General features: G+C 55.2%; 1 protein-coding gene across 2 annotated transcripts in view; it reads left to right on the top strand.

The window, feature by feature from the left end:
- Positions 1-475: 475 nt before the first annotated feature.
- NECTIN1 (nectin cell adhesion molecule 1) overlaps positions 476-27,783 on the top strand; it is a 94,069-nt gene continuing 66,761 nt past the window's right edge. Inside the window, exon 1 of one of the 2 annotated variants that reach the window (XM_039722009.1) lies at positions 476-1,076. In XM_039722009.1, the coding sequence (XP_039577943.1) occupies positions 995-1,076 (82 nt within the window). In that variant the 5' untranslated portion in view covers positions 476-994. The remainder of the gene's footprint in view (positions 1,077-27,783) is intronic. The other variant, XM_039722010.1, reaches the window with a different exon arrangement.

The following is a 27,783-nucleotide window of genomic DNA, read 5'->3' as shown; positions in this document are numbered from 1 at the left end:
CCACATCCCCGGCGTTCCGGATCGCCGGCTTCGCTTCCACGTATCCCACCCTCACCGCGCGGGGTGAAAAATGCGCTCAGTCGGGGCCCCCGGTGGGCGCCGGGCACCGCCAGAGCGGCGACCCGGGCGCTCCGGCGTGCCGAGGGAATTCGGGAACAGCCTCGAGTGCCCAAGCCCCGCGTGGCGAGGCAGCAGCACCTCCGCCAGCCCACGGCGAGGCGCGGCGCGGCCGGACACGGCGAACAAAGCCCAGCTGCCGCCAGCTGCCAACATCCGGAGGGGCGGGCGGCCAGCCCGGCCACCCGTCCCGCCCTCGCCGCGCATCCCCGGGAGCCGCCGGGCGAAGGGTTAACGCTGCGCCCTCCTTCCGCCGAGCGCTGACATCACGGGCCAGGCTCCTCCCGCCAGTGTGTGCGTGAGTGCGAGCGCGGCCGCCGAGCCCCGCACCGGGCACCGCACCCGGGCACCGTGAGCGCCGCCGGGGCCCCAGCGCAGGGCGGGCAGCGGGCGGGGGCTGCCGAGCCCCTCCGCCGGAGCCACGGCACCGCCGCAGCCCGCCGAGGGCTCTGCCTCGCCGCTCTTTATTTGTTTTGCCTCCCCCCTCGCTTTTTTGTTTGGGGTTTCTTTGGGGTGATTTTTTTTTTTCCTCCCAAAAAAAAAATTTTTTTTTTTTTTTTTTTTTTAAATCGCGTTTTCCACCCCCCCCTTCCTTCTCCTCGTCACTCGCCCGGGCTCTGCGGAAGGAAGAGCCCGCTCTGCCCCGCGGCCGGAGCGCCCCGCGCCCGCCCAGAGGGGCCCCGCGGATGTGCGGAGCTCCCCCCGGAGCCCTCCCGCCCTCTCTTTGTCCTCACCCACCTACGATCTTTTATTTTTATTTTTTTTGAATTTTAATTTTTTTTTTCAAGCAGACCTGAGCATCACCGGGGGCTGGGAGGGTGGGGGGCCCCGCGGCGCTGCCAGACCGACCCCTGCCCATCGCTCTTAAGGAACTCTCATGGCTTCACGGCTGCAGACAAGTTGCCGTGCATCGTGCTGGACTATCGGAGTTTGCATCCTGGCAGCCGCGCTCCTACCAGGTGAGCCGGTCCCCGGAGGGCGCTGGGCTCCGCTGGACGCAGCCCCGGCGGGGTTTGCGGGGTGCCCGTGGGGGACAGGGGGTGCGGGGAGTGCTGCGGAGCGGCGGGGAAGGCTGGGATCGGCGTTTTGGGGTGCGCGCCCGGGTCTGGAGCAGGTGTGGGAGCATCTGTGCGAGGGTGGGAGAGAGCCGGGGCCGGGTTCAGCGCCGGCTCGGCTCGGAACAGCACGCTCGTTTGTTTTGGAAGCAGCTGCAGGCAGCGGGCTCCGGAGCCCGGCGAGCCGAGGCCGTTTGTTTGCTTTTTGGATCGAGCAGCGTCTAGCGAGGCGCAGCAGCCAGGCTTCCCCGGAAAGGCAGCCACGAGGCTGGGCACGGAGCGCAGATGTTTCGGGAGGAGAGACGGAGGGTTTCGGCTCTCCAGCATCCCAAAAATCCCAGCTCCCCTCCGCGCACACTTCCCACGGGCTCTTTTGCGGAGGGGCTGGACCGCTCCCAGCTTTCAGCGCTTCCTTTCGCTGCCTTGGAGCTTGGCTGCCTGATGGCATCTTATTCATCCCTTTGGTTCCGATCCATCCCTTGGGTTCTGATCCGTCTCTGGAACGGAGGAGATGGGCAAAGACGCGCATCGGCTGCTCTCCAGCTCGCTGGAGCCACCCGGGCGGTGGCAGAGCAGTCCGAGTGTCCCTTCGCTGGGCTGGGACCTGCCCCGGGCTCAGCACAGCGCTGGCCAGCGGGCGAGTGACCCACTTCGGCCAGTGCCCTGCGGGGACTCATTTATTCTGCTCCAGCGCAGAACGGGTTAATGCCATCCTGGAGGGCTTTCCGGGAGCCGGAGCCATGGAAAGGGGATCGGCAGTCTGCGTTCACAGCTTGTGAATGAGCTGAGAGATGCAAACAGAGCCGGTGTTTTGCCTCTTGGGTGGCTGGGGCTGGAGCGCTGGCAGCGGGCACAGGAGCGGGTCCAGCCCGTGCCCGCAGCAGCGCTGGCATCCGCAGCTGGAGAGAAGTTGCGGTGAAAGCAGGGTGGAATTGCGCCCACTCCTCCGGTTTTGGGGCTGGGGCAGCGTCCCAGAGGAGCGGCCGGGCTGGCTGGGCTGGGACTCGGAGATGTGGCCGCAGTGAGCGAGGTGTGGGCCATCAGACCCTGGCAAAGACGGGGATGTGATAACATCGGGACGTGGGAGATCAACAGATCTCAGCTTGGTCTGCTTAAAATGGATGAGGACGGAGATGGAATGGGAGGGGGTGGTGATCCAGAAACCAGCGAGGCTGTGAGAGGGAAAAGGTTAACAGGGCGATGAGAAAGCAGGGCTGGGTGCACCTCGGTGTTCCCAGGACAAAGGGATCTGCTGTGCATTGCAAAAAGGGGTGATGGAAGGGACAGCCTGGGGCTCCCCGCGCTCCTCTGTGCTCGCAGGCAGGTGCCTGCCTGAGCTCTGGCTCCTCACAAGGAGTCTCAGAACTTTCCATGCCGTTCTTCTCCCGGCTTTCCCTCCTCATCCTCCCTCCCGGCAGCCCCGTGCAGGACCCGCTCCCCACAGCCCGGGGCGAAGGTACTGGAGGGGCAGCAATGCTGTGGTGGCTGTGCTGCCTAAACCCAAAGGACTTTGTGCTCCCCTGGGAATTGCTTTCACCAAGGAGACACGCAGTGACCCTGACACAGCCTGGCATCTCACCTTGTCCTGCCAAGAGTGACTTTTTCCTCCTATTTTTGGCTGTTCTCAGGGCTGTGCTGCCAGCAGCCAGGCGGGCTCGTCTCCTGCCACTGCAGTAGCGTGGCAGTTTGTCTTGCACTGTCCCGCTGACAGCTCTGCCAGGATAAGCCAGTGGTGCATCTCGTGGTGCCTTGCCAAGGCCAGGGTACAGCCAGCTCCGCAGTGTTCCAGGAGGATCATCCTCCCTCCAGGAGGATCATCCTGCCCAAACCCTGGCCCTGAGCAGCGGTGCCCTGCAGCCTGTGTGGGCGAGACTCTCGGCCCGACCAGTTTAGTGGTGGATGCACCACAGCTGCAGGAGTGTCTGATCCTGGATATTAAATATTTATTCATTTATTTCCTTCATTTGGGTGCTGTGCATGGACCCAGACACTGCTGCACAAAGCAGAGAGTCTTTACCAGACCCCACATACTTCCTTGAGTTCACACTGCATTTTGCCAAAATTATATCTATAAACATATAAAGCTGTATTTCAACTTTGAATACAGACAAGCTTGCTTAACAAGGGGAGGAAACTCAGGATTCTTTACTACAATGAATTAGTAGCTGTGGACTTGTTGGAAAATGTGGTTTTGTACCCAACACCTGAGAAGGATCAGAGCAGTGCCTGCTCTCTGGAAAACCTTCCATGTCCAGCTGATCAATGCCATTTCATTCTGTTCTCACCCACCTCCCCCTTCAGATAAATGTTAGCTTTTTTTCTTTGCTCTGATAAGGAAATAAAAGTTCCGTCACTGTAAAAGCTGTAAGGAGTCTCGTATAAAAATCTGCTTTACAAATTATCTTTAATGTGAGCGGTTCAATCGTCCAGAACGGATTCAATTCACGGTTCCTGCAGCCTTGCATGCCCATCCATTTGGAACCAGGTATCAACTCACGCTCCATTCAAGATATTGATATCAACAGGGGTTACAGAAAGCCGTGGGGGAAGGGGAGGAGAGATCCCAGGCAGCTGATCTGCAGAGGTTAGGAACGCTTGCAGTTCAATTTATGCTTTACAAGCCTTGACAATCTGTCTGTTTATCCCCACCGTGGAGCTCCTGCAGCTTGAGATGCAGCCACACAGAGCAGAGGCATCATCCGTGCCTGGTCCTGCCTCTGCACATCTGGGCCTCCAAATTCCTCTCTGCTATTGCTGGGCTACCTCCTGATCTCCCAGAGCGGCCTGGGAACACTTTCTGCCAAGTGCTTTGAGGTGCTCCACAGGGGAGAGCTGCAGAGGTGGCTGGGGCTGCTTTGACACGGGCTTTTTCCATCACGGTGCTTGAAAGGAGCATTGGCTGAGCCGTGGTGACCTGCAGGGCTGAGGTCAAACTCGGCTGCAGCTGGAGGGAGGGTTCATTTCGGGGAGGTACAACAGCTCTCTGGAGCGCTGGGAAGAGCCAGAGCATGTCACTGCAGGATCTGCTCCATCTTGTACTTTTAGAGCTGCTTTAATATCCCAAAGTAGCTTCCAAAATGAAAAAAAAAAAGCTGCCCAGAGTCTCCTTCAGCATTTGGATTGAGTTCTTGGCTGTTATTTTTTCTTCCCCCGCCACCTGCCTCCTCCCAAAACTCACAAACAGCAGCATCAGGCTATTTCAGGAAGCCAAAGCATGTCTTTGGCTGATTTTTTTCTCTTTAAACCTCACTTAAACCGACCTGTCGGGTTCTACCCTGTGTGAATGGAGGAGCTGCTGAGTGTGTCAGCGTGGGTGAGGCGCCAGGCTGGGGCAGAGGCAGCTCAGCCCACGAGCAGGGGGTGTCTGCCCCATGGCAGGGATGCTGTTTGCCCCCTGAACCAGCAGCGTTGGTCAGGCAGGAGCTCCCAGCCCACTCCCAGGGAGATTCCAGCAGCACTTCCAGTGCTTGGAACGAGCTGGTGGCTGAGGAGATGCTGGCACATCTCTCCTTGCATCACCCCTGCTCTGGGCTGCAGCTGGACCAGCCACAAAAGCCAAGCTTAAAGGGAGGCACCACAGGGCTCCTTTGAGCAGGGCTCACACCTCGGCTGAATCATGGAAGGAACCAGAAGAGCCGGTTGTCCATGACCTGCTTCCCAGGCCTGGCTGCCACTCGTGCCCTCTGCTAGTGCCACTCAGGTTGGGGACAGCCTGGGGGGACAGCAGCAAGTGGCCTTTTCCCACCTCTTCCCACCTGGGGAGTCACACAGAAGACAGGGATGGGGTAAGCACTGCAGGAAAAAGGGGTTTTAATCCCAGAATCCACAACGATTTGGATTGGAAGGCACCTTAAAGGTCATCTCCTTCCAACCCCCTGCCTTGGGCAGGGACACCTTCCACCAGACTAGATTGCTCCAAGCCAAACATTTTGGGAAGAGCTGGAGCTGGGCTGTGTGTGAGAGCTGCAGGGGTGAGTTGGTCAGAGCTCAGGATGGCCACAGTCCCCAGGGCTGCCAAGAAAGGGTTGAGTGTTGCAACATCCTTGCCCGAGGTGCTGATGGCTCTTGCTCTGTCCCTTTCACAGGCCAGGCTGGCTTATCAGTGCAAAAAAGCAGAAACAAATGAGGGAGGGACAAAGAAAGGTACTCCAGTCTCACAGCCCCTGGAGATCTTGCTTTTTCAAATAACGTCAGATTAAATCAGGGCAGCTCTGCTGAAGGGTGAGCTGGTGCCGCCAGCCACTGGAGCAGGGACCCACTTTGCACTGGAGACACCTCTCTGTGTTAATTGTGTTAATTACCAGAGCTCAGCCAGCCCAGCACGGAGCTTTCCCAGCTCTGAACCCACAGCAGCCTTCCAGGTGAAGGTTTGTTTAAGGAATGGGAGGTTCATACACGTTTCCTCCTGGCTGCTGTTAAGCCATGGATGTTCTCCCAGGTTTTGCCGGGCTTCTCCCAGTGCAGATTAGTCCAGGCTGGATTGAGGCACATCCCAGCACACACCCGGGGTTTTCAAGGGGAACCCCAGAGGGAGGAAGGAAGGAGAGGTTCCCCTCTGTCTCCATTCTGGGTTTAGAATCCCTTCTCTGTCACACGGGGAAATGGGAAGTGAAATTCGCAGCACGTGTTACTGTGCCCTGTGCTGCGTCCCTCCCTCCTTGTGGACACGTGGGGAGCCCAGCTCCTGCTCTCCACTGAGGGTTTGTCCTGCCTGGGCACTGCTTGCAGCCCTTCCCACAGACTGGCAGCAGAGCTGTGGCAGTTCCATCTCTGTGCAGTGCCAGGGCACACAAAGAGCAGCTCCTGGCCATGAGAAGGGGACACAGCTCCTGTCCCTTGCTGTCCCCAGCTCAGGGAGGCACTGGCCAGCGTGCTCTTGTCATGTCAGCAGCTTTGGGGTGCTGGGGATGGGTGGGAGGAACTGACCCAACCTGATGAACCATCTCTTCTCCATTCCCCCACCACAAAGCAGTCCCTGCAGGAGGTTTCTAATCCTGCCCCGACATTGCTGGGTGTGATGCAAGATAGAAGCATTTCTAAGCCTTATCCACCCAACTCTCCTCTCTCTGCTGCAGGCCTGCCCTCCCTGGCCCTGAGCCAGACCAGCTGGGGGCTGGTGGACAGCATTTCAGCCTCCAGGAGTGCAGGGAGAAGAGCCCAGCAGAGGCAGGAGCTGTGTGATTCTCCTCCCTGGGAATTACAGCACAATGAAGGAGTTTTCTGTCCTCCATCCCAGCCTATTTGCCTTTCTAGCTGCAGGAAACAGCAAAGTGCTTCCATCTGCTCCCAACCATGCAGGGATGCTCCAGATGTGGTCCAGGACCTGCAAATCACATCCCTGCCTCGGAGCAGAGGCAGGCACCAGATGGACCACCTGGCTGAGAGACAGCAGGTACTCCCAAGCCTGCTTAGGCAGGAGGACTCAGCCTCCACCTCTCTTCCCAGCAGTTCTCTGTCATCAGGCTGCTTGTGAGGTTTTGCTTCTCTTGTGGAAGGTCCATCCCTCCCTCCCCCTGAGAGGGGCACCAGGAGGCACAGCCAGCAGTGATGGAGGGTCCAGGGCTGACATCCAGCCTTCCTAGAGCCATCCCAGCACCAAGGGCTGTCTGTGAGGGACCCCGGGGGCTGCAATGGAGTGCTGGCCATGGAATGGAATGTGTGGCCACCTGAGAGCAGAGCCAGCCCCGAGCTCTGTGTGGCTCCAGGCAGTGAGGCTGCTGCAGTGCAGCTGTGTCATGTGGGTGCAGGGATTTCACCTGGTGGCTGCTCTCTGCTCGGAGGTTCCCACATGTGGCAAAACCAGGTTTCATTTCTTATTCCCTGGCAGGACACCCTCTGGACTGAGGGAAATGCTGCTGGAGCAGCTTTCCACTGACCATTTTCACAGCCCAAGGGCACAGTCTGGGGGCAGAGCTCTGGCTGTGGGCTCAGGGTCTGATGCTGATGGGTACAAGAGGTTGGTGTGACTCAAGAGCAGAGGGCTGTAATTAGAGGCTGTTGTGCTGAGTGCCCTGGCAATGCCAAGGGTTACAAATGATCCCTGACGGGCAGAAGTCACAGACCCAGGGGAGGAGAGAGGTCAGAGTTTCTACCTCTCTCCGTTCCTGATTTCTGTGCAGAGCAGCCTGACGTGGGGTGGTTTTGCTGCCCTGTGAGGAGCTCAGGGCAGGAGAGAGCAGCAAGGGAGGGATGAACCCTGCCCTGTCCTTGGGCAGCCCAGTGTGAGCCTGCTCAGCTCGAGCCTGGTGCCAGTTATCAGCTCTGAGTTATCAGTTCTGTGGAGTCATAACTCACCCAAACCCACGGCCCTGATGGAGGTTCCCCTTGCCTTGAAACTCTCCTGGAAATGACCTTACAAAGCCTGCAGTCAGGAGGACACTTCGCACTGGAGAATTACCTGCATCAAGCTCTGGCTACATTGTCCTTAGGAAGAGGCATCCAAGGGGCTTTACTCTGCCTTTTCTTGGGCTACACAATCAGCAGAAACCCCTTGGAGGCAACCCAGAATCTTGTTCCCACCAGTGCTGATGGCCTTCCTAACGTGGGGGTACTAAAACTAGAGGAAATGTTAGGGATGGATAATCCAGATGAGTTTAGGGGCTGTAAGAACACACAAGAAGAAGATCTCCCCCATTCTGGAGGGGTTGTATTTCCTTTTTCTTGCCTGTCTCCTCACTTAGCCAAGACAATGTTGTCCTAAGGGCTGGAACAGGAGGCAGCAGCGGATTTGATGGTGCACAACTGCACAAGCTGCTCATTGCTGGGCCTCTTTGGGCTCTTCCCCTGGTCACCTGCACCAAGAGGGGTGGTCTGGAGGAAGGGACATCTCTGATATGGGGCAGAACTGGGGCTGTGCCCATTTATGGCCGCTGAGGATCAGGGATGTGTTGCATAGCAGCATCCCTGCCATGCTGTAATTCATATCAGCTGCCAGTTTCCATTGGATACAGGACCCCTCTTGGCTCTGCCAGCCTCGATGGAGTGCTGGATCTTTGACTTGGGAATGCTGAGTTGATTTTGGTGTGCAGGGTGCTGAGGGGAAAGGATGGATCTCCCTCCTCCAGTCGTGGATCTCTTTCCTCCAGCTCAGCCCCTCAAAATCTGGGTGCTGTCTGAGAGGCCAGGAGCTCTCTGTGTGTGAGTTTTGTAACCAGTGATGGGGCTGAGCTTTGCCAAATTTACCTCGAGCTCAGATTCAGTGAGAACCCAGGGAAAGTGGGGGAGGTTTTGTGGGGATCTCCTCTCCCAGGGAGTGATTGCAGTGCTCTGATCTTCCCTGGAGGCTTCTTTGGGGTTTTGCTGGCTGCTGGGATGCCTGATGGGTGTGCTGTGAATCCCTTTGATAGGAGCTGGATGGGATCCTGTGGAGGATGGCAGCAGTCCTGGGCAGGGAGGGAGAAAGGCTTGGACAGAGCAGAGCTTGTAAAGGGGGGAATGTTCTCTGTGCCCAAGGAGGGAATGAGGAGCAGGACTGAGGAAAAGGAAGGCTGCAGGGAAAGGCAGTGCCCTGGCAGCTTTATCTGGGGTTCTCCAGGACAGCCAGGCTGGGAGCTCTCACATTCTGTCACCTGCAGCCTCATTCAGCCCCTGATCAGTCAGCTCTTGATGAGGTTTCCTGGATGTCCACCCAAAAACCAGCTCAGTGTGCCCACGCCAGCACTGCCCAACTGCAGCTCGAGGAAGGATCAGGAAGGAAACTGGCCTGACCATCCTGCCCGTGTTGATCCATGGATTCCCAGCTCCAGAGCTCAGGGGGCCTCACCAGGGCTGGGACACTCCCCTGGGACATCACCCCAGACACTGAGCAGGCAGGGACAGGGACAGGGACAGGGACAGGGACAGGGACAGAGACAGGGACAGGGACAGGGACAGGGACAGGGCAGGAGTCACCCCTCAGCATTCCAGGGACTTGCATTTGCTGCTGATTCACTTTGGAGCTGGAGTAGCAATTTGCCAGTGAAAGAACCTTTATCCCCTGACTCCCCCAGTCCTTCTGGGAGTTTGATTTCTCAGCTCACAACAGAATGATGGCAGTAGCAGTGAATTCTCTGGGGCTAATATTGCCAGCTAGCACACTATAGAAAGAAAATTCTTTATTTGTTGGCGTGGCAGGAACAGACTTTGGAAAATGTACCCTGATTTTTAAATACCCATTTCGCCTGTGGTGTAAATACTAAAATGTGTTTTTTCTCTCCCCCCCCCTCTCTCCTTCTCCCGGAGTTTAAAAATATCACCAGCCTGGGGAGGTGCATCTTTCACTGAGATTTATAACGGCTGCTCTCAAGTGATCTGGAAAATGAGCCTCCCTCTGCCCCATCCAGCCTGGCACCTTCCAAGAATTTATTTCCTATATTTGCGCAAGCCTAAGAATACTTAGAGGCTGCATCTCCACCCAAGCACTCTAATTATTTAAGTTTTGTTTATGGGCACTCTCAGGGGAGCTGGGTACGTCCAGGCTGCTGATCCCTCCCTCCTCTGGGTAATTCAGCCCTGCATTTCTGCTGGTTGATAATGGCCAACAAATCACAGATGCTGCACCATTTGCCCAGGATGGATCACCCAGGGTCTGTAAATTGGCCAAGCCCTCAGAGCAGGGGGGAGGAGGCGTGCAGGGGCTCCTGTGTGAGCACAGGGCTTTGCCTCTGAGTCCTGCTCAGTGCCAGGCTGCCTCCTCCAGTGATCCCTGCTCACTTCTGGCTCTGGCAGCCACTGGGAACCTGTGGCTGAGGTGAGGCAGGAGCCTGGGATGGCAGCAGGCAGCGAGGAAGAGGAGGGAGGCTCCTTCCCAACCAACCTGGGGCTGTTCCTGATCACATCTGGGGCTGCACCCCCTGCCCACACCCCCATCCCTTCCTCCCTTGGGGGGTTCAGGCCACCTCTCCTGTTATCCTCATCCCAAAGCTGGAGTTTTGGCAGTGAGGGGCTCTTTTCCCAGCCCTGTGGCAAAGCTCCCCAGCCCCAGTGAGATCTGGAGGAATCTGTAGTCCTGTGGCTGCCTCTGCTCCTGTCACGCTCGGTGATAAAGAGAGAGAGAGATTTTGATTACATTATGACAAGCGACAGAGAGATGGAGTGAAAGCTGCAGCCTGCCTGTTGTAATTCCAATTAGCAGGGGGAGTGTGGCCAGAGCCTGACAGCTGTATTGATCCCACCTTGGGATGGGAAAACCTTTCCAGGTGTCCCTGGGGCTGAGCACAGGGACAGCTGTGGGGCAGGCTGGGGAAGAAAAGCCTGTTTGTAATGGGGCACTTGAGCAGGCGACTGCATTTCGCCTTCCAAAATGCCACAGCCTGGTACTTGAGCTTTCTTCTGGATTTACCTCAAAATCTGTGCTGCCAACCCCCCTTGGGGTTTGTCTGTACCTGCAGGATGAAGCAGTCTTCTCGGTGTGCATGTGGAGTGAGTTTATCAAGACTCAGCTTCTTCCCTAGACAGAATGTACCCAAATTAAATAAATCAACATCCAGGGAACAAAAGCCCAGGGCTGCCAGGGAAGGGGGAGTTTTCCTCTCCCACTTGAAGGCAAGTCCTGAAGGTCAGAGCTGAGGCAGGCAGGCTGGCAGGGCTGTGGGCAGGCTGTTTGTGCAGATGCTGTCTCAGCTGTACCCTCTCTGTGGCAAAGGGGAGCACTCCAATTTGCAGTTTTGCAGGTATTGATCTGAGACCTTTCACTGCCTCTAAACTCACTTTGGAAATAAAAGGCTCAAATCATTCTCCTTAAGTACATATATTCTTTTGTGTTCTTGACATTTCAAATGCTGCCGTGCCCGTGGAGTACCTTACAGTACCTCAGTGGAAATGGGAATATCTGCTGCCTCACACCGACTCCTACCAGGCATGAATCAGCTTTTACTTACAGGGAAAGAATGGCCTGGAGGTGATGGCAAAGGCAGGCTGAGCTCAGAAGGGCTGGCAGCGTTTCCTGGCTTTGCCACGAGCTCCCTGGAACATCCTTGGCCAGCTCACTTCACCTCTGTGCGCCTTTCCTTGTCAGGAGCTGCTGGGAGCTGTCCCTCTCTGCCCTGCTCACGTTGCCCCGTGGCTGCAGGGTGCCTTGCACACCTGATCCTCCCCGATGCAGGCAGGAGACATTCGCAGAGCTCAGGGAAAGGTGACTCTGCTTTATTTGGTCATTTTTTCACGGCAGCCAGAAGCAGGCAGCTCCTTGCCCAGGGAGTTTGGAAGGCAGGAAACGTTTTTGCATGGATCCCAGTACAAATATTCTGTCAGGGCAATCACTGGGCTCAGTTTCTGGCTGCTCTGGGTGTGGGATGTGGGGCTGACATCATGGAATTGGGTGAACACGGCCCACTGGCTTCCCTGCCTGCTTGAATTCAGAGCTCTCTTGATTTCTTGCTCTGCTGGTTTTGTGTTCAGGTCACCTCTGGTTTCCAGGACAGGGGTTGCAGGAGGGTGAGAGGTGTGGGCTGGACACCTCAGCACTTCCTTCTCCTTCCCACCCACAGCCTGGCTGTGGACAGTGCACCAGGAATGGCTGGCAGGGTTCACAGTCTGCCCTGTCCTTGGGTCTGCTGTGGGTGCTGAGGCAGGGAGGATGTCCTGCCATGGCAGTGGGTGACAGTCATGGTGTCCTTGTCCTGCCATGGCCCTAGATGACAGTCATGGTGTCCCGCCATGGCAATAGGTGACAGTCATGGTGTCCTTGTCCTGCCATGGCCGTAGGTGACAGCCATGGTGTCCTGCCATGGCAATAAGTGAAAGTCATGGTGTCCTTGTCCTGCCATGGCCGTAGGTGACAGCCATGGTGTCCTGCCATGGCTGTAGGTGACATTCACGGTGTCATGTCATGGCCGTAGGTGACAGTCCTGGTGTCCTGCCATGACAGCAGTGGGAGCCTCCAGACCCCTGCAGCCAGTTTTGCTTTTCCCAAAAGCTCCCCACATGGCTCCCAGCAGGATTCCTGGCACCTGAGCTGCCCCGTGGTAGGGCACAGATAACAGAAATGCCCTTTGTTGCACGAGCAAGCACTTCCAAAACCCTGTGGTGCTTCCCCCAGGCAGGGATGGAACCCAGGCCCACTGAGCCACCCAGTTTGTCCCCGTGTGAGCCTGGCACTGACTGTGGCTGCCTCAGACAGCAGATGGGTTCAAACAAGTGTCTCTGTGCTAGAAAAGCTCTGAGTCTCTCTCCTGGGTGATGATGATTTCAGCCATATGCAGGAGCCTTTGGCATTCCAAGGCTGGGAGAAACTTCTCTGGGAAGAGCCACAAAGAATCTCTTCATTCTGAGGCCAAAGGAGCTGCAGGATTCACTGGAGGAAGGAAGGGAGGTTCACTTCCAAGCTCAGTGGAGAAGCAGGGAAGCAGCAGAGTCAGCAGCTGCCTCCTGCCTGCCCACGGAGTCTGTCTGCATCCTCCTCCTCCTCCTCACCCTGCAGCCCCAGTGCACCCCAGCACCCCGGGCTGGGAGTGTTCCAGACTGGGGGAGTTATTACAAAATCCTGGTCAGGACACAGAGAGAGAGAGATGGAGGGTTTAAAGTTCGATAATTGTTAATTATTAGCCAGGCTTCCCAGGAGACTTCCTGGGAAAAAGACGTGGCTCTCTTCTGCAAAGGTGTTTTGTGGAACATTAGTCTGTCCTGGCCACACTAAAGCCTTTCACTCTGCTTCTTTCTGCCTCCTGTGGGATTAATAAAGTGCTGCTGGAGAGCTTCTTATCTCAGAGCTGAATAATGTTTGCAATACAGGGAGGGGAGGCAGCTCTGATCCGGGAAAGGGAGCAGAGGCAAGGGAAGAGGGGCAGGGGGAGGGTGTGGGGCAGCCTGGGCTGTGCAGAGAAAAACCCTGGCGACAACGAGCAGTAACCCAGGCTGGTGGTACCAGGAAGACAACTGATTTCTGCAGGGTTTAATATGAGGGTCTTCCACTGACGCTGCAGCTTTGGACATAGATTACAGTAAACTTTGGATAAAGTCATAAAGGACATGAGGGATTATCGGAATTTTGCAAGCATTCCAGACACCAGCAGAAAAAAAAATCAGTATATATTTTTATATACAATATATTAGTGCAAGCATTCCAGACACCAGCAGAAAAAAAATCAGTATGTATTTTTATATACAATATATTATATATATATATATATTTTTAAATATATATATATATATATAAATATATAAAAATGTATATATAAATATATAAAAATATATAAATATAAAAAAAAATATATCAACCTCCTGTGAAGGAAAAAAAGGCCCAAAAAAGGCTGCTGGTGCTGCACCCAGGAGGCTCTGCTGCCCTTCCCAGTCTCCCCTCCCAAGCTGGCAGCCGAGCTCTCCGGGCGGGAGCCCGCGGGCCAAGGGCCACACCTGAGAGGCAGGACGGGCTCTGAGCTTCCCACGGGTGTGGGCTGGAGCCGGTTGGGCCGGGCTGGGCCCCCAGGCCAGCACCCAGCACCCCTGAGAGCGTGCCAGGGCCGCGGGGAGGGAGCAGCCTGGCAGGGAAAGGCAGGGCAGGAAAGGGAAGGAAGGAGGGGTTCAGCCCCCTCAGCACCATCATTTCCCATCCTGCTGCCCCTCCTCAGCCCCTTCTGAGCCCTGAGGAATGCTGATTCCCAAACCCAGCATCTCCCAGGGCTCCATGGGCAAGGAAAGCCCAGGGCCACATGGAGGGAGCAGCCTGGAAGGGAAAGGCAAGGAAGGGAAGGGAAGGCAGGAGGGGTTCAGATCCCTCAGCACCATCATTTCCCATCCTGCTGCCCCTCCTCAGCCCCTTCTGAGCCCTGAGGAATGCTGCTTCCCAAACCCAGCATCTCCAAGGGCAGGGAAAGCCCACGCGTGGCCCTGTGGGATGGGGACAGGGCTGCAGAACTCCACCATGATCCATGTGTGGAGCCAAGGAGGTTGGGATAATGGGAACAGCTCCAAAACTGGCTCTGGAGTGGTAATATTGCTGTGGATTTTTCAGGAGAAAACAGGCTCCAGCAGCTGGGACAGCCTGTGCTAAAGATCCTAAAGAACAGCCATTTCTTTTTTTTTATTTTTCCTTTTCTTGCAGCAGAGTTTCTTGCTGCCTTCAGCCCAGAGAAAACAGGCTCCAGCAGCTGGGACAGCCTGTGCTAAAGATCCTAAAGAACAGCCATTTCTTTTTTTTTATTTTTCCTTTTCTTGCTGCCTTCAGCCCGTGTTTCCCCACAGAGTCCCTCACCTGTGCAGGCCCAGACAGCTTTGGAGGCTTTGAAGTGCAGCTTCACACTTGCTGTTTTCCCCCCCAAAAAAAAGGAAAATATACTGTTAATTCAGTTCTGGGGCTGAGCACAACAAGCTGCAAAGAGGGCGAGGAAAGAGGAGGTGAAGGATGAGGTGAAAGAGGAGGTGAAAGATGAGGAGAAAGAGCACCCTCTTCTCTCCGGGTGGCCAGGACAGGCCTGGCTGCTCCTCCCAGACACTGCAGAGGAGCTCTGGGATCTCCAGGAGGCTTCAGCTGCTCCAAAGCCCCACACACGGCCCCACGTGGATGGTTAATCCCCAGGGAGATTAGTGCCTGAGTTTTATATTCACCCACCCCGCTCCTCATCCCAGTCTGGTCGGGTGAATCCGTCTGAGAAAGCCGGCAAGGCTCACCAAAAACACCTCAAAACACCCCCAGAAACACCCTGAAAACACCCAAAACCACCCCAGAACACCCCCAAAACATGCCCAAAAAACCCCACCAAAAACATCCCAAAAACACCTTGAAAAAACCCTAAAATATCCCCAAAACCCACCAAAAACACCTCTAGAAAGACCCAAAACACCCCCAAACAATCCCTGAAACCTTCTCAAAAATAATCCGAAAACACCCCCAGAAACACCCCTGAAATGTCCCCAAAAACATCCCCAGAAACATCCCACAATACCCCGAGACATCGCCAAAAAAAACACCAAAACCACCCTGAAAACATCCTCAAACATACCCCAAAAAAACCATGCCCAAACACCTCTAAAATATCCCCCAAAAACCCTCCAAAAACACCCTGAGAACATCCCCAAAAATACCCCAAAAACACACCTAAAATGTCCCAAAACCACCCAAAACACCCCCAAAACACCAACCCACTCCCTGCAGGGGTGGCAGCTCCGTCCCCTGTGCCCTCCTGTGTGCAGTGCCCTGCTTTAGGGGTGAGGCTTGCTGCAGACAGGCAGGGACATGCTCCAGATGTCTGAGAAAATGCGGATTTTCCCCCAGCCAGGTGGATCTCAGGCCCCTTGTGAGGGGACAATCCCTGTCCCTTCTCCCTGCAGAGCCACCCCGAGGTGCCACCGAGGCCTGGCCAGGGCGGGAGGACGAGGGGAGGGTGCCAGGGGGTGGTGACCTCCCTGTCCCCAGGGCTGTGGCCCTGAGCATCCCCCTCCAAGGGGGATTTGCCCATCTGTTCCTTAGGCCCGTTGCTATGGCGATGGGGTGGCTTGAGATGGGACGCTGGGAAAAAGAATCCAGGCAGGAAAATATTCCTTTTTTTTTTTTTTAAATCCTGTAGGGGAGAGGGAGGGGATCCTTCTGGCTCCTCCCTGTGTCCCCCTTTAGGGCTGTGCTGTCCCCAGGCTCCTCCTGCTCTCTGCATTTCCCTTCCCCTCCAGGCTGGGTGTCCCATCCAGGTGTGTGGCAGAGGCCAGGTGAGGGTTTGGGCTGTGCAGGTGAGGTCTGGATCTCTTCAGGTGAGGGCTGGGGTTGTGCAGGTGAGCTCAGGATCTCTTCAGGTGACGGTTGAAGCTCTTCAGGTGAGGTCTGGATCTCTTCAGGTGAGGGCTGGGGTTGTGCAGGTGAGCTCAGGATCTCTTCAGGTGACGGTTGAAGCTCTTCAGGTGAGGTCTGGATCTCTTCAGGTGAGGGCTGGGGTTGTGCAGATGAGGGTTTGGGCTGTGCAGGTGAGGTCTGGATCTCTTCAGGTGAGGTCTGGGAGCTCTCTTGCCCCCCTGGCATGGCCACAAGCAGTGAGGATGCTCTGACAGGGGGCTCTGCCTGGAGCCTGGAGCCATTCCCATGGAATCCCAGCCTGGTTTGGGTTGGAAGGACCTTAAAGATCATCTCTGCCCAGCCTAGATCCCCTCACCTTGCCCAGGTGTGTGGCCAAGAGGAGCCTGGCAGCTTGGTTTAATGCAAAGAGTCACTTGTCAGAGCGAGTTACTCCCAGTCTTTCCAGTGAAAAAAGCCTGGAATGGAGTGAAAATGGTGCCCTGCTGTTTGTGTGCGTGTGACTCTGCCTGCCTGGGTGCATCTCAAGTGGAAATGGCCTGGAAAAAGAAGCAAACAAAAGAGGAAACAACAAATAAATATCTGCTTGTTGACAGTGAGATCTGGGCTAATGTTTGACAGACTAAAGTGAAGCGAATGCAAAGTGACAGATTGACAGAAAGACAGACATGTTTTTGTGCTACTTTAGCATCCTGATAGAAACAGAAGATAATTCAGGTTTGCAGGGGACCTTGAGGTGTCACCTACCTGCCTGCTGAGGTGGGTGGGAGTGCTAAACACCCACTGGCAAGAGCTCAACACCCCTGGCACCAGAAGGGGCTCTGAGGAGCAGGGCTGGCAGGAGCTGGTTCCAAACTGGTGGTACTGGGGCTGGGGGGCAACAGGAGCAGGCTGTGTGGTTTAGTGATGAGGGGGTGTTTGGGCAGATTGCCCTCGATGATCTTGGAGGGTTTTCCCAACCCTAATGATCCTGTGATCCTAAAGCCAGGGCTCCTCTTGGGGAGGACACATGCTGCAGAGGCAGGTTGGGGTTTGATGATGAGGCTTTTTATTTGTTCCTCCTAAATCCAGGGAAGTGGGATCGATGGGATGCATTTTGTGCTGGAGTCTGGCTGGGCCTGCTGCAGTCCCAGCTGGAGATTTTCCCATCTCTGGCTTTCCCCCTGCCCTGGACACATCTGCTCCCAGGGCAGGAGGCAATGGGAGGCATTTCGGGTTGGATAGGGCTTGAAGCAACCTGGAAAATGTCCCTGTCCATGGCAGGGGAGTGGGAAGTTGACCTTAAGTTCCCTTCCAACCCATTCCATGATTTTAGGCTTTGGGGCCGGGGTCAAGCGTTGAAGACAAGCTCTGTTTTCCCAGCATCAGACCTGAGGCATGTGCTGGGAGCTGAGCTGAGGAACCAGGTGCTCACATGGCCCTGGTGAGTGCAGGGCTGGCTTAAAGTCACCTTTGTGTTCCCCTTTATCCCAGATCTGAGTGCAGCAGGGCTGAATGTCACCTGTTCCCTTGTGAGCAGCGATTTACAAGCGCTCATCCTGCTCCTTGTTTGCAGAGCAAATGCCCTTTTCCTGTTGGCTCTGCCCTCCCTGCAGTGGGGAATCAGCAGATTCTGGGCTGGAAGCTTCTCCCAGATTTATGAGCTTGCTCTTCACCTTGAGAGTGAGGCTCCCTCGCCCTGAGAAAGCTTTGAAACCCAAAACACCAATTGCTGACTTCAGCAAACACCATTGATCCTCCTGCAAATAAAAGTTCTTTCTTTTTCCTTTTTAGGACATGGCTTGTGGGGATTTTGTTGTTGTCTTCTTTTTGTTTCTCTTTTTCCTCTGGAGACACGAATCCCAAATGGTTCTGAGCAAAATCAATGTGATCTGAAAAGAACGCATCAATAGTCCTTATGGGGGATATTTCCTACCAGCCAGACACCAACAAAAACCCCTCCTCTCATCCTCCTCTCTCCTTGAAAAGCACGGTTCTTTAATTGGCTTTTAATCCTGGGAAGAGCAGAGCTGTTTGCATGGAATTGGTAATAGGGGATCATATCTTGCCCTGAGTGATGGGTTATTTGATCCTGTCAGAAACCTGAGCCCTGCCTGGGAAATCAGGTGGGGAGGGGGATCCCAGCCTGGCTCAGAGCCCAAACACAGGCACAGCTGCTTTGTGACTTCCAGGAAGGATTAGGAGCGAAATGGGGAATAATCCCCTTTTGTGCTGTTGCTCCAGGGGATGGAGTGATGCTGGGGAAAAGCCTTGCTGGATCTATGGGGTGTACAAAGGGGGGGCACACTGGGCAGTTTGGGGGTTTTCACCTCGCTTCCAGTGGTGTCCCACACCTAGCTGTGACTCACAGGGACAAACATTGACCCCTTTGTGGGCTCAGTGCCTCCTGTATGCCCTCATCTCATCTCTGTGTCCCTAAATGTCTCTGCCAGCACCAAACTGGGCTTGGAAACGGGGATGAAAGGCTGATAAATCCAGCCAGTCACTGGTCACCCTCACCGAGCTCTTCAGGCATCACAGGGGCTTTGCAGTGAGGTCCAAAGTGGGGACCACTGCCATCACCAGCACATGGAGCTCCAGAAAGGGGAGCTGGGAGGAACCTGGAGCTGGGAGAGCTCCAACAGCACCAGGTCCCCAAGCTCTGAGCCCAGTGAAACGTGCTTGAAATGCCCCCTGGCTCCGAGCTGACTCAAAGGAAACTTGTTGATGTGGATGACACTGTTCATTCCTGGCTGGTTTTTGTTTGTTTTGTTCTGTGTTTCTTGCTGCAGCTGCCTTTGGAGCAATAAATAGCTGTGGAGCTTGCTTGTGGTCTGTGCTAAGTTGTTAATATTTAATCAGAGGTCTGAAGCTGGATTTGTTTGGTTGGTAAAAGATAAAAATGGCTTTTTGGGGTTTAGAGCTAGGGACAGACCTTCAGAAAAAAAGCTCAGGGTCAGCTTTTAATTAATCAATTATTTTAAGAGTGGAGCACACTGGTCAGTGACAGATTTTCTGAACACCTCAGCTCCCAGCAAATCTAATATGTGCCAAAGCACCTGAAGTGACTGGCACTCAGCATGCCATGGTGTGAAATGTTATTTACAGAGGAAGCCCTGCTGACATGTGCCAGCAAAGCGTTCCCTGGATCCACTCCCTCTCCTCCTGCTCCTTCTCGGGGCTTGGATTCTGCTCTCCAAGGAAGCCAAGGAGAGAAGGATGTCCTTCCTACACCAGGATCCAACTTCCCTCTGGCCTTGTTGGGATTCGGGATCCAGGCCCTGGACAACTGCTCCTGTAGAAACCTGCAAACTGCTGAGGGAGGGAAGTTGAGCTTTTATTCCCCCATTAGCAATTCTTGCCACGTACAGAAACCTCTCCAGCAGCTAGACTCCGTGACCAGGCTACCTGCAAAACCACTGGCACACAGCCCTAGGAGCTGGCTGTTCCCCTCTTGGCAGGGAGTGAATTCTGGGTGTCCCCAGAGCCAGCCAGACCCCACAGCTCAACCCCAACAGCTCGAGGGATCCCGTCCCAGCTCCTGGCCTCCATCCCAGATGCTCCCATTTGCAGCATTTCCATGTTGGCTCTGGCTTGGTGCAGGCATTTGGCAATCCCCAGGGCTCTCCAGTGGATTCTGTAGTGCCAGGTCTGTGGATTATTATCCCTTGGGACTGAGCGCTGGGATGGCCACGGCTTGGCCAGCTGGTGTCTGCCTTGTGGAGGAGGGCACGGCTTGTTTGTGAGCAGGACCAAAGCTTGTCAGCCCTGGAGCCTGATCCCAACATCCTGCCTGTTAAATCCCAGCCTTGGGATGAGCTCCTGGGGTCCAGCTGTCCACTCCAGGGCCAGAGCCTTGCCAGGGCTGTTCTGAGGAGCTGGGCTTTGTGTGCTGCTCAGCTGTGCACAGGATGAGTGTGCTGACCTGCTGACTGAAGCACTCCCTGCCTGGGGACAGCTTCTCCAGGCTCACCTGTGCAGTGGCACATTGTCACCGTGCTGGTGGCACTCAGTGCAGGATCCAGGGAGGGATCACAACCCAGAGACCTGGCACTGCAGGATGGGGATGTGAAGGATCCAGGCTGGGGATGCAGATTTGAAGGATGAGGATGGAAGGGATGCGAGATGGGGGTGCAGGGGTTGAAGGGTGGGGATGTGAGGAATGAAGGATGGGGATTCAGGGGTTGAAGATGGGGATTTGAGGGGTGCAGGATGAGGATGTGAGGAATGAAGGATGGGGATTCAGGGGTTGAAGGGTGGGGATTTGAGGGGTGCAGGATGAGGATGTGAGGAATGAAGGATGAGGATGTGAGGAATGCAAGATGGGGATACAAATTTTGCAAAATGGGGATTTGAGAGACACAGGATGGGGTGTTGGGGGTGTAGGATGGGGATGTGAGAGGTGCAGAATGGGGATGTGAGGATTGCAAGATGGAGATGTAGATTTTGCAAAATGGGGATTTGAGAGATGCAGGATGGGGTGTTGTGGGTGCTGGATGGAGATATAAGAGGATATAGGATGGGGATGTGAGTGGTACAGGATGGGGACATGAGGAATGCAGGATGCAGAGGCTGGGGATGCAGGAATTGGGATGCAAAGATTGCAGTTTGGGGATATAGGGGTAGCAGGATGGGGATGTGAGAGATACAGGATGATCAAGGGCTGCAGGATGGGGATGTGAGGAATGCAGGATGGGGATGCAAGATGGGGACACAGATTTTGCAAAATGGGGATTTGAGAGATGCAGAGTGGGGTGTTAGGGGTGCAGGATGGGGATATAAGAGGATGTTGGATGGGGATGTGGGAAGTGCAGGATGAGGATATCATGGGGTACAGGATGAGAACATCAGGAGGGCAGGATGGGGACACGAGGGATGCCGGCTGAGAATGCAGAGGTTTCAGGATGGAATGCGAGGCTTTCCGAGTGGAATGTGAGGGTTGCGAGGATGGGGATTGGGAGGTTCCAGGATGGGGTTAATGCTCTGCACCAAGGCATCCTTTGTTCTGGGCGGGCTGCTGAGGTTTGGAAATGGAGCGAACACCGCAAAATAGAAACGTCCGCACTTTCTGCTGCTGATTTTCAGTTTCAACAGCTGCTCCATTTGGAACGGATGAAAATGCACTCCGGCTTAGTAGGAGTCAATTAAAAATAAACCGAGGGATAGGATTGGTGTTGGAGCCCGGCGACGCTCATCGGACATAAAAGTTGCATCCTCTCAAGCCTGGATTCTCGCTCCAATTTGCCACGGGCGGCAGGATGGAGCGGGGAGCGCTCATTAGCATGGAAATGCTGCTGGTTGCGCTGAATTCCCGGCCCCGGCGCTTTGTTCCTGCTCCCGGCGGAGCGGGGACGAGCAGCCCCCGGCCCCGCTGACCCCCCCTTTGTGGGGGGCGCCGGGGAGGGGACAGTGCTGTCCCCCCCGGGGTGACACTGCTGCCTGCCTGCCCGGGCGGATTAGGCAGCAGCCAGCGGACATCTGCAGGGAGGGGGCAGGGAGCCGCTGCTGCTGCCTTTTGTTCTGGCTTTTTTTTTTTCCTTTTTTTTTTTTTTTTACCTTCTGTGCCCAGAATGTGGCCATGGGGCGCAGCGATCCTTGGGGATTTGCCTTCTGCCTTCCCAAAAACAGCAAGAAAAAGCGCTGGTTTAGCCCTGCACCTGCACAGGTGAGCGTGCTGCTGGCTGGGATGCTCAGGAGAGGAATTCTTTGAGCAGGAGAGGTTGATTCTGTTGGCTTCTCTGCTCCTATTCCTCCTCTGACCACCTATTTTTTTGCACGAAGCCTCTCATCCTCCTGCCTGTGTGCTTGCCAGCAAGAAATTGCAAGCAAGGCAGGGAATCCAGGGTCATCCAGGGATGTTTGACTGGGAAGGGAATGGAAAAGACCTGATGGCCCACAGTAGGATCCTAATTTTCCTCCCCTTCCTATTATTTCTACATGGACGCTCCACTTGAGCTCTGCTGAGCTGGGAAACAGGGGCAGGTCCTTGCAGTGCCTCCTCCCCTGCAAGAAACCCACTGGGTTTTGCACTGCTGTGCCTCAGGCTGCTCCAGGAGGGCAGGAGGAGGTGGCACCAAGCATCATTTTACCCAGGCTGGACTGAGCACTGGGCCAAAACTGGGCATCATCTTTAAGTGATGAGCCTGAAATCCGACCCACAGCCTTGGTGTTGCTTTTCTCAGAGGGGGAATTCACAAAGGGAGAAGGGGAAAGACAAGTTCTGCTCAGAAATTTGGGCAAAAAAAAACAAACAGTGGTGCCAAGGAGAAGAACACAGGCTCGGCTGATGTTCCCCTTGTGGCTGTGCTGGTTAAGACCCACTAAGGGGAGCAGCACTTCAGAAGTCATTTCTGAAGAGAAAAGGCTCTCCTGAAATGGGTTCTCCAGCTCAGCACCTCCTTGAAGCAACAGAGGCTCCTCTACAAGAGATTTCAGCAGTGGCTGGGGAGGTCTCTGGATGAGCAGAGCTCTCCCTCTTGTCCAGGTCAGTGAGAAAGGCTCAGTTTCACTGAGTTCCCTGCAAGACCCTGCTTTGAAACAAAAGGGAAAAATGGAGCAAATTATCCAGACTCCCTCGTGTCCAAGGGAAAAAATAGGCACTTCCAGATTTATCCAGCCCAAGGTAGATTTCGTATGCAGAGTGCCTGAATTGAGAATTTCTCCTCCCTGGCTTTGCAGCGAGTGCAGACAGAGAGCCAAGATGATGTCTGCACTGGGAGCTGGGTTTTTCCACCAAGGGGGGCTGCTCGTTGTGCAGGCAGAGTTTCTCCTCCTCCTCTCACCTTTCTGCAACTTTAGGAGCCCTTTCAGAGGCTTGGAGATGCTTAACAGCTTCACAGTGGGGAAGGTGACCCTTTTTGGAGCTTCTTACTCCCCTTTCCTGCTTCTCCTGTGCCTTCCCATATCTCTCTGTGGTGTGTTTGCATGGCAGGAAGAGAAAATGCAAGGACTGGAAATTAAATCTGGAGAATAAATGGAGATTTATTAATTTATTAATCTGACAGAAGTAATTACTGTCTCTCCAAGATTCATCTCCTTGCCTGGGTTCCCACACGGCCCCAGGAGCCACAGAATTGTGACAGCAAGGCTGGGAAGAGCTTCCTGAGGGGAAAGGAGAGCAGAACACACAGCCAGGATGGGCAGGGCACAAGGGCAGGGCTCCAGGACATCCCAAAACTGGGGATGAGACAGGGCAGGATGGCTGGGCTGATGCTGGACCATCATTCCTGTGCTCACTGCAGGGAATCCCTGTCCCCTGGGACAGCTGTGGCATTGCAGGGACAATCCAAGGCAAAGGAGCTGGCTGGGAGCTGCTGCCTGCACTGCAGGAGCTGCTCTCCATGGGTGGACTCTGAGAGATGAATTCTGGCAGCAGCTTCTGGGGTTCTTGGAGCTGCTGGGAGTCCTTGCACTCTTCTTGCACTCCTGCTCCTGTTAATGTGTCATTTAACACAAGTGTGGGCAGAATCCCGCAGTCCTGAGAGGTGCCAAAACATTGCTGATGAATCCCCTGGCTCCAGCTCCTGGCATTATCAATTAAAAAGCCATTTTTCCTCAGTGTGTGCATTGAAAAGCTCTCAGCTCGTTTTATTCTTCATCACCCTCAGTGCAGGAAGGCCTGGGACTCCATTTAAAATCTATTTCAGCACTGGTTCCGAGGTTTCTCAGTGACCTGGCGAGGTTTTGTAGGCTGTGCTTGCAGCCAGGGGCTTCTCTGCCTCCTTCAGGATCCTTTGCTCTGTTTCCACCTCTGTAAAAAAAACAAAGGGAGTGGATCAAGAGGAGTTTTCAGACAACATCTTCATGCTTTGGCCTGATCCTTCCTTCTCTGCCTCCCTGAAGATCCTTTGCTCTGTTTCCACCCCTGTAAGAAAACAAAGGGAGTGGATCAAGAGGAGTTTTCACACAATCTCTTCATTCTTTGGCCTGATCCTTCCTCATCTGGCAGCACCAAGCAAGGACAGTAGGGCCTTTTTGCTGTTTTGTGGCTGAAAACTCCTATTGTGGTGCACTCCTGTGTGTGAAGTGCAGAGCTTTCAAGGCAGGGGTGACAGAGAAGTGTTTCTGCAGTGTGACAGGGCCAAGTGGGTCCCCCCTGCCTCCCCTTCCCGCAGCCCTGGCTCCCTGTACACTGAATTTCGCTGCTGTGAATTTGTCAGGCTGCTCCCCCTGGCACGGCAGAGCGATGCTGCTGTGTGCAGGGGTGCCAGAAAGGCAGAGCCAGAGGTGCTGGGGAGGGTGGGAGGAAGGGAAAACACACGGGAAGTGTGAGTCAGGTGCCTGTGTGCTGTCTCTGAGCCTGTCACTCTCCCTCTTCCTCTTCCTCCTGGGAAGGCAGAGCTGAGACACAGCCAGTGTTTTGCTGGCTGCCCTCACAGAGAGGGAAATCACCCCTGAGCAGCTCCAGCATGGGACAAGGCACCCCAGGCAGGCTGAGCAGCTCCAGGGACAGCTCCAGCTCCCCTTGGGCTGAGGGAGAGCACCCCAAAACAGCCAGAGGGGACCTGGTGCACTCAGGGTATCAAAGGGGGGCCCAGCCCCTGCTCCTCAGGGTGTCCCAGCTCTGTGCATGCTGAAACTGCCCAGCCTCTCCTCCAGTGCAGGCCACAATGGCTGGGGACAGTGGGACAGCCTGCAGTGCCTCTGGGGGGTCCCAGCTGAGGCTGCTCACCCAGCCAGGCTGCAGACAGGGGTGGAATCTCAGAACATCCCAAGGCAGGCTGCAAACAGGGGTGGAATCACAGGACATCCCAAGGCAGGCTGCAGACAGGGGTGGAATCACAGAACATCCCAAGGCAGGCTGCAGACAGGGGTGGAATCTCAGAACATCCCAAGGCAGGCTGCAAACAGTGGTGGAATCACAGAACATCCCAAGGCAGGCTGCAAACAGTGGTGGAATCACAGAACAGCCAAGGCAGGCTGCAGACAGGGATGGAATCTCAGAACATCCCAAGGCAGGCTGCAAACAGTGATGGAATCACAGGACATCCCAAACCAGGCTGCAGACAGGGGTGGAATCACAGAACATCCCCAGCTGGAAGGGAGGCACAGGAACCTTGGGGTCCTGCATCCCCACAGCAGCGTGAGAGCTGTTGGATATAACACAACCCCTGGGAGCAGGCAGCAGGATTTGAGCCCCACTGCTGCAGATTTGGGGTTTGGACCTCGGGCCTGCCGTTCAGCCCAGGGAAAGCTCTTGGTAGTGGCAGCAGGGAAGAAGGGACAGCAGGGAACATGCCTGGAAGGGGCAGCTCCTCCTGCCCTCAAGCTCCAGGGCTGGCTGTGTTCTCCTCCAGGTGCTTTTTTGGGGGTGCTGTGGGGCAGGATGGAGCCAGCAGGGGTCTTTGCCAGCTGTAGTGATGTTGCTGTGCCTCCAGCCCGAGTGAGGTCAGGCTGGGGAGCCTCACCCCTGCTCTGCTCCTCCTGCCTGGCCCAGCTGTGTCTCCAGGAAGGTTTCTCATTTCTGGGCTGGGTTTCTCCTCTGGCTGCTTTGTTTATGGGGGAATAAATGACACAATCAGGCGGCCTGATCTGGTGTGCTGGGAGGGAGGAGAGGCTTGATGCAGATCTCCGGGGCTGTTGCAATCAGCTTAGCCATTCCCAGCAGCAGGGGCTGTGGAGATCAGCCCTGGGAGGGAGGCTGGACCCTGCTCTGCCAGCATGAAGGTTTTGTGGGCTAGTACCAACGTTAGCACCTAAGTTTGGAAGCCTTTTCCAAGGTCTCAGATCAAATCCTGTGTTTAGTTCTAAGCTTTGTCTTGCAGGCCCGAAGTTCTGAGAGTTCCCTGCATTTCAGATTCCAACATCCCCCCCTTCTCCTCTTCCCAGCACCTGTAGCCAGGCTTCCCCAATCTGCCAGCCCCCATTCCCCACTGCAGTGCCCCTTTTCAAGGCCCATCCCTGTGGACAGTCCTGTGACCTCCTCTCCTCCTGTCCCCTCCGTTCTGGCTCACTCCATGTCCCCATTTTTGGGTGTCACTCCTAGGGGCAGCACCTGAGCTGTGCCAGCTCCTGGAGGCTCCAGCTGCCACAGGAGCCACAGCTGGACGTGGGGTGGAGAAGGTGGATGGGGAGGGAGCGTGGGAGAAAGAAGGGCCTGTGCATGAAATAATCCAAGTGGGGAAAACTGGCAGGGTTGCTAATGCTCTAAAGGAGGAGGCAGGCTCTCTCAAGCCCTGGGGCAGATCAGGAGGCAATAAAGGAGAAGAAAACACCAGAAATGAGATCCGCCAAGCTGACGGCCCAAGCAAGCTGAAACCTGCCTGGGAAGGCAGCTCATTCCAGAGTGGGAAGGGGCAGATTCCCAGTCAGGACTGGCTGTGTGCAGTGCCTTTCCCATGGTCACAGAGCCCCAGGTTTGCAGGAAGAGCTGGGCTTTAAGTACCAGGAGGGGAGCTCTGACCCCAACCCTTAACCCTGACTCGAGGAGCTCAGTTTGTGGACAGCTGGAATTGTCAGCCCAGCCCAACAACTCCTCTGTGCAAGTCCCAGCTCACAGAACTTACTGGGCCCAATCTGGGGCTCATTCACAGGGCCAGAACAAAAGCCGGTCCCATGGTAACACAGCCCCAGGTTTGCAGGAAGAGCTGGGTTTTCAGTATCTGGAGGGGAACTCTGCCCCCAACCCTTAATCCTGGCTCAGGCTGCCCCTCTCTCGAAGCTCAGTTTGTGGGCAGCTGGAAATGTCAGCCCAACAACTCCTCTGTGCAAGTCCCAGCAGCTCACAGAGCTTATCTGGGGCTCATTCCCAGGGACAGAATAAAAACAGGCTCATGCAGCACCACACCAGGACCTTTCACACATGCTCTAGCACCAGAACGGGAATGACAAGGGGGATCTGCTGTGCAGCTGGATTTTTCCTTTGGGGAGGACTCGTGCAGTCCCAAATATCACCCCAGTACCAGGCTGCAGTGCTTTGTGTGCAATTTGTGCAACTGTCCTGCCCTCAGCCTCGCTGGGGCTGGAGGAGGGGAGGGCAGTGCCTTTCCTGGGCTGAGCTGTCCCTGGTCACTGGGGCTGGGAGCCAGGGGACATTCCCCAGCAAGCCAGCACAGCCCCCTCCAGCACACATCCCTGTGTTCAGGACAGCTCCGATGCAGGGGCTGATTCCACGTCCCTGCTGCTGCTTTGCCTGTGACATTTCTCACTAAATCTGCCTTTCTGGGGCAAGTTGGAGCAGGCAGCCCCGATTCTGGTTGGACAGGCTCTGTTTGTGCTCTGGGAGAAGCGGAGGGGTTGGCAGCAGGGATGGGAGGTGCAGGGTTTGTGGCCGGGAGAGAGGGGACATGCTGGGACTTGCTGCCCATCACTCCCCCTCTCCACTGTTCCAGCTCAAGGTTTTGAACTTTGGGAACATCTCCCTGAGAAAAAAGGGGTGTGAAACGGTGCCAGAGGGAGGGAAGGAGTGGAGAAGGGGAGCAGCAGGAGCTGGTGGTTGTCTCGTGGGAGTTGTCTGAGTCAAGGCTGTCCAGTGTGGGGACACAGGGAACAACCAGCCATCCCCCCTGGGCCAACACTCCAGGCTCTGGAATTGGATAGCTCCTGTCTGTGAGGAGAAGGAATGGCGTTGTTTCCCTTTCCCTGCTTCCCTCTCTTCTCCTCAGCTCCTTCTCCATTTCCAATGTGCTTTTCCCCCCAATCCCTTCTCTCCCCACTGCTCTCCTCTCTCTTCCATCCTTTTGTCTGGCTCTGTGTGAACCCGTCTCCTCCTGCCTGCAGAATTCCTGTGCCCAGACACAGCAGATGCTAAAGGGCAAGACTGGAACTACTCTAGATGCAATCTCCATTTTGCTCAAGGATCATTAATTACCTCGATGATTAAATACAATTAAAGATCCGTAAGACCTTTCTAATATCAGGGCCTTTAGTAAGGGCAGCTTTTAGGAACCTGCACCAGCAGTGAAACAAAAGGAGGAGATAGACTGGCAAATCGGGGAA

Source organism: Passer montanus, unplaced genomic scaffold (genome assembly GCF_014805655.1).
Source record: "Passer montanus isolate IOZ18808 unplaced genomic scaffold, ASM1480565v1 scaffold47, whole genome shotgun sequence".
NCBI classification, from domain to species: domain Eukaryota; kingdom Metazoa; phylum Chordata; class Aves; order Passeriformes; family Passeridae; genus Passer; species Passer montanus.
The sequence above is the reverse complement of the archived record's forward strand: the minus strand, read 5'-3'. Positions and strand labels throughout refer to the sequence as shown.